The sequence below is a fragment of the Stigmatopora nigra genome, chromosome 21 (genome assembly GCF_051989575.1).
Source record: "Stigmatopora nigra isolate UIUO_SnigA chromosome 21, RoL_Snig_1.1, whole genome shotgun sequence".
In the NCBI taxonomy this organism is placed as follows: Eukaryota; Metazoa; Chordata; class Actinopteri; order Syngnathiformes; family Syngnathidae; genus Stigmatopora; species Stigmatopora nigra.
The window spans coordinates 1,742,016-1,751,278 of record NC_135528.1 but is presented as its reverse complement, the minus strand read 5'-3'; the positions used below and the strand labels follow the sequence as shown (position 1 = coordinate 1,751,278).

The following is a 9,263-nucleotide window of genomic DNA, read 5'->3' as shown; positions in this document are numbered from 1 at the left end:
GCTGCCTCTTGTGGTCATGAACAGAAAATATGTATACAACAGCGAATTTCAATTTTATTGTGACGAAAATGTTGCGTCATACAAGAAAAAAAATAATTGGTAAAGTGACACGAATTAAAAAAAAATAACTTAGTTTCATAAAAAATTCCAGAATGTAACAAATACAATCATGAATCAATAAAATTGTCGATTCTCAGTTTGCGGCCCTAAACATTGGTTTCCTACTAAACTAAATTCATATAAAATTAATAGTCTCACCTCCAAGACATATACAAAATGTTATAGAAATGTATAGCGTTTATTATGTTAACTTTCCCGTTCTCCAATTGATAAACGGTCTTTCCTTGTGGTCCACTTGGGTTGACTCTCTAGCGCCTCTATTAGGCCAGACGTGTATTTTCGAATAATTATATTATAGTATTGAAACATTTTCATCAAAATCTTCTCAGAATTACTGGCATTTATTAAATATATGCCATAGTTTTTCATTTTCAATATAATATATATAGATATTTTTCTTCAAATTTGAGGTGGAGACCGTGCCATTTGGTGAATTAAAAAAAAACATTTTGTGAGATGAAACCCCTTCCGTCCCCCCTTCTGTTTTTCTATCATAACTTGAGACTGGCAAAGGCAGAGTTTAAGGGTTGCTGCTATTTTAGCTTCCTTTTTATCACGCCTTCTCCTCCCGACTCGGGAACACCGAGTCCTCACAACTAAAATATGAAATTTCAGGTTTGCTTCGGGCTCGGTCCTGCAAATCAAGTTAATCCACCGGACTTTGGGCCTGCCTTAAAATCATCTAAATTCACAATTTCGCGTGTGTAAGCCGCCCCTTAGTTAAAATATTTTCACCTCCCTTTTCATGGTTTTAATAGAGAACAAATGTGTTACTTTGAGGGGAAAATCTTAAGAAATATCATTGCATATGGTATTTCTGAGATACTGTTTATGAATCAAAAGCACATTATTAGGGTCATTATCATAAGGAAGTTAGTAATTCATACTGCAAAACAGAAAATAACCAACAAATAGTAAATGTTAATTTGGCGACATCTACTGGTAAAAAAGAAAAATAACCACGCTGAGTCTTTTGCGCATATAAGCCGTACCATTGAATCAGTCATTTTTTTTGGAGTTACAAATACAACTTATAAGCGATAAAATGATTCATTTGGGGTTTGAAGCCTTCCTGCATTCTATGTTAATTTGCCTTCTTGGCCCCATCTTTGTCTACCTCTGCCATTTGCTTGGGGCCCTCCACTCACGCAATAATTCTGGTGATAAGCGAATGAATGGTCAGCAAAAGACCCTGGTTGAAGACACCTTGTGTCCTGTAGCTGATGTGATTGTCTGTCTAAGAGTCTTCTCATTAAAAGCAATCATATTCACCTTCCGCCTACTTTTTGCTTGACACAAGGTTTATTTACAAGATTACTGAACAGTGGGCCCATGAAATAAGAGCTGATATCACTAAAATGCTCCAAGAAAATTCTTCTTTAACTCAACATTTCCTTTTTACAGTCTTGACACAGCTAAAACGTTAAACCAGGGCAACACCAAGGAATGCAAAATGTATACACACATTGAGGGAAATATCACAAGTCTTTTGTAATCAGTTGTCCCCATTAAATTAGGAAAATTAAAAATAAAAACCAAATGCATTGATGTGGAGGTGCCAAATTTGAATAATTTATTCAGATTACATAGATGAGGCTAAAAACGTTAAACTGAGAAAATACATTATTTTTAAAGAAAAAAAATTGTCCCCATTGTTTTATTTTTTACATTTGTTGAAAAAGATGGAATCAGTGTGTTGCGTATGGTTTTGTCTCATTCCACCCTGCAATTTACAACCAATTCGGGGTGGTTCCTGTTTTATGGCGGTAATTAGCTGGGAAAGGCTCCAGCACCCTCGCTAATCTCTTGAGAACAATAGCCATGGGAATTTATGGAAATTTGGCACTTCCACATCCTTTTATTAAAAAGTTGTATAGTTTAGGGGGCATTTTGTTTGTATTTTCTTTTTTAATGAACAACAAATGGGGTGAAACTGACCCCAAGGACAACAAGAAATAAAAATGCACAAATCTTTATAAATGTGTGTTTGACTGAGAACGTTATAATTTTATCTTCAATGAAACGTTTGCATTTAAAAGCACTACCCATGATATACTTACTAACCTCTATTATTACTGGATTCATCCAGTTACATTTCCAACAATGCCAATAGTTGTTACAAGATAGCTTGTGTATGATTATACACAACTTGCATCTTAACACCTAAAGCACTAAGCAATGGAGAAAAACAAGTTTAACAAATGTTTACATTGAAATCTTAGCAAACTATCCAAACCAGTAAATCAAACACAGTTGTACAATTTGCTGGAAAGAAATCTAACCAAAGAATCCAAAGAAAAGAAGCCAATAATGGCCAAAAATGTTTTCCAAAGAAATTCCAAGTTTGCTGTTACAGTTGCTGGACCTGAAAATGTAGCCAGATTACTGTTCACCTGCCTCAGCTTCTCTTCTCCTCATTTCCAAAAACCTTGGCATATGTGACAGCCGCAGAGAGCCACGATGAATCCACTCTTTGTGTTGATTACACTGAGGGTGCGACAGAATAGACACAAAAGCTCAGGGCAATTGGTATTATGAGATTAATCAAGTAATAGATTGGACGAACCTCAGAAACCACCATTATCAAGCTGCAGTCTACCATCTCCACCTTGCACCTTAGCTGGACTCCATTGAACTCCACTGTGGCGTGTTGACTGGGCTTGTACTGAGTTAAATGCGGGTAAGGCCAGTCCTTTATGTACTGCTTCATAAAGCGTTTGTGAGTGTCGTCTTGGATGTCATCTGTGGTGTCTGGTACTGATGGGTGACAAAGGTAATACTGCAATCAAAACTTAAGTGAGACTTTACTACTGCGTTAATATAAGTGAAAAACAAAAACAAAAAAGGAAGGTTTCAGCATACCCACTTGAACAATAAAATCCCTGGATGTCCATTGTTTAAATAACAATTATGTTATCTTTAAAAATACTAGGAAAAAAATTATGGTACAGTACAGTAATACCTTGTCATACGAGTGACCCAACATATGAGAAATTTGAGTTAAGAAGCATATTTGAGATACGAGCATACGTGGTGACGGTCCCCGATGCAGCCGTGTGTGGGTGGCCGAGTAGGCTGCTTACGAGAACAGCATCGCTGTTTTTCTCGCCGTATCTCCCTCGCATAAAGATATCTACGAGCCAGGATGGAATTTTTAGTGGAGATAGCGTGACCGAGTCTAGCGAGTTGGCCATACATTGAGATTAAGGGTTCAACACCAGGTGGGTCCCTACTGTGTGAAGTTTGGAAGTTCTCCAAAGGGTTGTCACGAGTTACGTGATTATTTAAAAAAGGATTGTCGAAGCCTGGGACAAAGTGTCAGCGATTGAGTTGTTTGAGGTTTCGTCAAAGCTGGAATGACTATTGCGAAATTCCACAGCAACAACTGTGACCCTGAAAAATTTGATGGAACCCAGCATTGTTGGCAAATTGCCCATTTGGCGAAACTCTGTCTGATACAGAAGATGGGAGTTTGACAGATTTGTAGATGTTTGAATGCTTTGACATACATTACCGCGTATAAACATTATGTCAATAAAATACAATCAGTCTCAGTTTTGCTTCTGTTGCCTTTTTTAAAAGATACGCTAGGATGCATGCATAGGTGTCATTCTAGCACGACCATTGCAGCGCGTTCATTGAGATGAAGCGCCTTTTCTATGGGCAAAAAACTGTAATTGCACTTGGATCTGAGACAGCACCCTTTCAGTCGGTGCGCCCCATAAGCGTGAAAATACCACAATTGCTATTAGTGTTGGGACTGTTTTTTTTTTTGCCATCGTGAAGGTCGTTCGTGCACCGACCTCAACCCCATACAATTTTGTCTTAAGTTGTCGTCCTCCATGTTTAGCCGGTCCGCGAGAAAATAGAAAGAATTGTATTAGTCTGCGGGAAAAAAAGTGGGGGACCATTGGCTCAGACAGTTAAATACTGACTGATTTCAAATAAAAAAAATGTCAGTGCACTTTTATGAAACAAGCTATTTTTAGGAGCGAGTATCAAACTTACATGGTCTGGCCACCAAGTAAAATAATGTTAAGCCAACATAGACAGGTCTGTGGTTATCCAGAAACACCAAGAACCTGTAAATTGAATACAACCTTTAGTGATTTTAAAATGGCATTTACACAGGAGAACATTACTTCAAGCTCTTAACCATCATGCTTGTGTAATGACTACATTTTCAATGTAGCTCACGATTAGATTCAATACTTATATTATGAAACTATACATCACACCAGAGTATAAGTCACAGGCCCAAACAAACAAAAAAAACTGCAACCTAATTTTTTTTAAAAAAAAAAACAAAATGCAATAATATAGAGACGGCAATTCTAGTACCAATTTATCAGTTTTACACTTACATTAAAGCAATCATCCATTCATTTTCAGGATCGCAAGATACACATACATCTACATACACACATGGCGATATAACCAAATACAGTGGTACCTCTACATATGAGCAGCTCGAGATACAAGGAAAGTTTTGAGCAAATAATTATCTCTAGATATGAGAAAGCAAGGAGGCCATGACATAAGAGGCTATGATTGTAGCACACTGTCTTTTTTGCTGCATTTCTTTCGTGTATAACAGATATCTACGAGCACTGAATGGTTTATTCTCCTACACATGGACCAGAAAACGCAGGGGGGCTTTCTGGGTAATGAAGTATACTCGTGCACACAACACTGATAGCCGATGGCACCCTTTCGCAGAATAAAACTTCATTACCTACAATCAATATGTGGGTAGACTGAGCTGTTGCATTTTTTGTGTATATGTGTGTGTGTACGTGTATGTGTGTATGTAGGTGTGTATATGTGTGTGTGTGTACATGTATATGTGTGTTTATATGTACATGTATTTTTCATACACACAATAAAATGTCTACCTTTAAACAGTATTTGGTTATATCGCCATGGCTGAATAAAAATGTGTAAAACCACATTAAGACAGAAAAACATTTTTTGAATACTCATTTCACAAACCTCAGGCGGTTCTTTCTGGTGGGAAGCTCTGCCAAGATACCAGCCCGGTACTGAATTGAGTCTTCTTGACAGTTTACCACCACACGCGCACCAACGTAGGCTTGCTCCAGCTTCGGTGTGTCTTCAAAAGCAATGTGGTGTCCTGAAACCAGGCTCCTTCCTTTTTCTTCAAACGTAACTTTGTACTTTAATCGCCCGTCCTCTAAAATGGAAGAAATAAACAAACATTATATTGGTGCATTACTTTCATCCATAAGAAATTGTACATTTCTTTTGATATATCCAAAACTAATGGCCCCAGCAATTTTTGGGACTTGTGCATTGGAATCCAAAACTGCCAAACCTAGAACCTCATAAAGATACATGCAATCATGAGGAAATGTGTTCAGGGTGCTAGGGGTGTAGCCAGAAAAATGAAAAAAATAATGATTTAATTTTCATTTCTGTTATCAAATGGTGGGACAGAAAACAGAAATAAAATATCTTGCATTTTAATGTCTCAGCAATCCCCACTTTGCATATAAATACAATGTTACAACAGTTCTTCAATGCTTGACACTAGAGCTGAACGATGAAATAATAACGATAATTATCGTGAAAATTTTTTTGTCAACTATATAAAAAAAACAAAAAATAAAAATTCAGTAAATTAAAACTACAATTAGACCATACGGCCACCACAGAGAACTGGAGTGCTGTTGTGAGAATACCTCAAGTTTCAGATCAACACTCAGGATGAGAAGTGTATGATGGGGAAACATGTTTTTAGCATGTTAGCAATAGAAGCTAACATGCTAAAAACAGACAATAACACAGCCACACTATATGTATGTCTTGCTTCATTGACCTCCATAAAAACGTATGGCACGCTTAATAACAAGTGCAACTGTCCCTGTTGACGCCAACACAGGTTATTACAACTTTCCTAAATGTGAGTAATTCCCACCTTTAGTAACAACCTCCACAACTTGCCCCCGTTGCCACCTTAAATTCTTCTTCCTGGCCAGCACAGTCAACCCCACAGTGATTTCCTCCTCAGGTAGATCTGGGCGCGTCTTAGTTGTTTCGTGAGTCGCATAAGCAAATACTGACGAATCAATAATCGGCGTGAGCTCTGTGGAAATTGGAGGTTACAAAAAAATGATTAATGTCAATCCTCTGTTGTTTTTTTTCCAGTTCTATGAATGACCGGAGGCCCAGCATGCATTACGTGTGCCCTCGCTGACTGAATACAAACCAAAGTATGAAAAGTACAAAATAAAGCAATTTAATTTGCATCTTGTCACAATGTCAATGGATATGTCAGATGTAGTTTGCAACATCTGAACAACCCAAATCACTACCTGTTTATATGATAAGAAGTTTCAGGGGTAAAAGGTCATAAAGCAATAGATGCCTTTGTTTTACAAAGTCAAAAGTCTACTAAGCTTGAGACAATTAACTTGCACCTTCAAGAGCTGCAGCCTGGTGTTGAGACAGTCAGCAGAAATTTACTACCACAGATGTTAGCACACTGTAAAAACAGGCTTGCTGAACACAGAAATAGCCGAACTAATTTAGAATGGTTGATCATTCATATTTTGCGTTTAAAGACAAGTTGAGAGTCAAGAGTGATTCTGTGATATTTAAATTCTTAGACTACATTGATTGTTTTTGTTGGACAAAAACATCAGTTATTTGTCACCATTTTTGGGAAATACATCCAAACAGTCTTAGATATGTTTCAGTGTAGTTGGGATTTTTCAAGCCAGTTATTCACTCTCGTCAATGAATCTTTGAGTTCCTGTGGAGCATGTTTTCTGTCTCTCACGTGTACATATTGAAAAGCATCATCGGCATACATTTGGAACACAGCTTGGTATATCATTTATGTTAAGACTGAAGAGCAGCGGACCTAGCAAGGACCCCTGTGGTACCCCTAGACCTTTATTCCCCTAAGTAGATTTTGTATCCTGACGCAATGTGATGTCTCCAGTCGTTTTTCAATATCTCCCGCTAACAAGAAACCTGAATCAAATAATCAGGATAATCATGATTGCAATCAGGCGCGTGGACAGATTGCTGATGAGTTGATCATTTGATCCATGTGCTGTAGAGAGTGAAGAAATTAAAAACAGACTGGATCGGGGCCCCTGTAGATTAGTTGGGCACCCGTGCTTTAAACCAACTTTTTATCCTTACAAAAATATGGTGGGCTTTTCAGTGGGCGAGTGGTTAGTGCATCAGCCTCATAGTTTTGAGATTGAGGGTTCAATTCCAGGTAGGGTTCGACCTTCCTGTGTGGCGTTAGCATGTTCTCTTCAGAGTTAAGTGAGGTTTGTCCGGATGATACAGTTTCCCAGAAATATTATTATTAAGTAATAAAGAAAATGAATAAAGAATATGCCTCTGCCAGGTCATTTTTGTTGTAGATAGTTATTTGCAAGAAATGAAGTGCTTACCAATACTGCTCATTGCTTTGTTTTTTTTAGCTTTTGATTTCTTTCCTGCTGGAGTATCTGAATCGCTGGATTCCCTGTGTTTTGTATCAGAATCCGAACTGCTTTGAGATTCATCTTCGCTGTAAAACTGTGGGGGCGTGGGTGGTCGAAGAGCGCTGATCTTATAATCAGGAAGCCTGACCAATGACACCTCCACTCTTTTTGACAACCCGTATTCCATGCGTTTCCTTTTGCACAGAAATCCACTCGTGGAAGGTTCTGACTCACATTGGGATTCAGCCAAGCTTTCTTTAGATGAAAAAGAAAAACAGTATGTAACAAGTAAATTAAACACTACAGTATTCACACTATTCTTAAACAAACTGATACAGTTTTCACAATGTGTTAAGACCCAATGACAACTTACCAAATTCAAATAGTCCCCTCTTTGAACTGGTTTCTTCTGACTGTAACATTGTTACTTCTAATTGATCATCCATCTCCATGATCTCTACTAACAAATACAGAATATATCGGTCAGAAAAAAAAATGTTCCAGCACCCCCCGCGACCCTAATGAGGATAAAGCAGTTTAGCAAATGAGATTTATCATTTACTTATTGATATTGACTATTTAAACAGTAATATTACGCTAAAAAGGGGTTCAAAAATACACTAACTACAAAAATGGACAGCCTTAACATGCAAGTGTTGAGAGTACAAGGAAGAAAATCTTAATTTTACACTACCATCGCCATTTCTAGAATGTGCGGCATCATTAATATGCGAGGAATTTGACGTCACTCTTTCTTAACTCGCTACAACGGCCAGAAAACGACCTTTGAAATGTCTGCGATCAAAGAATACTGGTGGTTGATTGTCAACGCCACAGTTAAAATGACCTAACATTTCAAGTATAAAACGATGCCTTAGCATGCGGTAGATTTGACTAGCTTACCTCAGTTAACGGTATGGTCGCCTTTTGAGTTGATATGACCACACGTTTGTAGTAATGATGAAAAGAAGTTAATACAAAAAAGATTCAAATGTTGGGCGTGACTGCCAGCAACGTCTAAAATATCCAAAAACATCAATATTATGAGAGCGGGAAGGATTCTCCTTTGCCGTCGTTCTTCTTCTAATTCTTTCTTCTTCGTTGTCGTCGTGGTCTTCCGCTTATTCGTTATTCTTCGTTCTGTTGTTTTGATATTGGTTGGCAAGAAACATTAAGCGTTATCGCCATCTAGCGATATGGTGCATAATGGCTCAACTACACAGTAAATTTCCCATTCATAACTAACATGGCTTTTATTGCATTTATGTATCGAGATAAAAAACTTTTTTTTTTCATAATGAATTCCAAATTCATTCTTATTTTCTCTTTCCCCCCACACCATAAAATTTCATTTTTGTTCCTTGTTTCTAATGCAATGCATTTTTACATCTACTGTTGCTTCTCTAAAAATAACACTTGTGTTCCCATTTCATAAAGCATCCTGTTCAGCCCATTGTGTACAAATCTAATCTATGCAATGTATTGTTACATATTCAATTTTTGCCTCGTCATCCCATTTAACATAGTGAATGTGTGTCACAATACCATTAAAAAATGTGAATAAAGTGTCCACATTTGTGTCTAAGGTTGTATTTTCACATATTTTATAAACCATTTAATCATCACTAAGGTGCGGGGGGTGCTGGAGCCCATACCAGCTGACTTGACCCCGAATCT

General features: G+C 37.6%; 1 protein-coding gene across 2 annotated transcripts; it reads right to left on the bottom strand.

The window, feature by feature from the left end:
- Positions 1-1,400: 1,400 nt before the first annotated feature.
- LOC144215121 (histone-lysine N-methyltransferase SETDB1-B-like) lies at positions 1,401-8,701 on the bottom strand. 2 transcript variants are annotated; one of them, XM_077743924.1, is made up of 8 exons: positions 8,490-8,701; positions 7,960-8,046; positions 7,554-7,841; positions 6,059-6,226; positions 5,113-5,314; positions 4,129-4,202; positions 2,687-2,877; positions 1,401-2,607 (listed from the first exon to the last, which is right to left on the bottom strand). In XM_077743924.1, the coding sequence occupies exons 2-8, from the start codon at positions 8,036-8,038 to the stop codon at positions 2,503-2,505; spliced, it is 1,107 nt and encodes a 368-aa protein (XP_077600050.1). In that variant the 5' UTR covers positions 8,039-8,046; positions 8,490-8,701; the 3' UTR covers positions 1,401-2,502. The 2 variants fall into 2 exon arrangements, with proteins under 2 accessions (XP_077600050.1, XP_077600051.1); XM_077743925.1 differs by having other exon boundaries at positions 7,960-8,043.
- Positions 8,702-9,263: the final 562 nt, after the last annotated feature.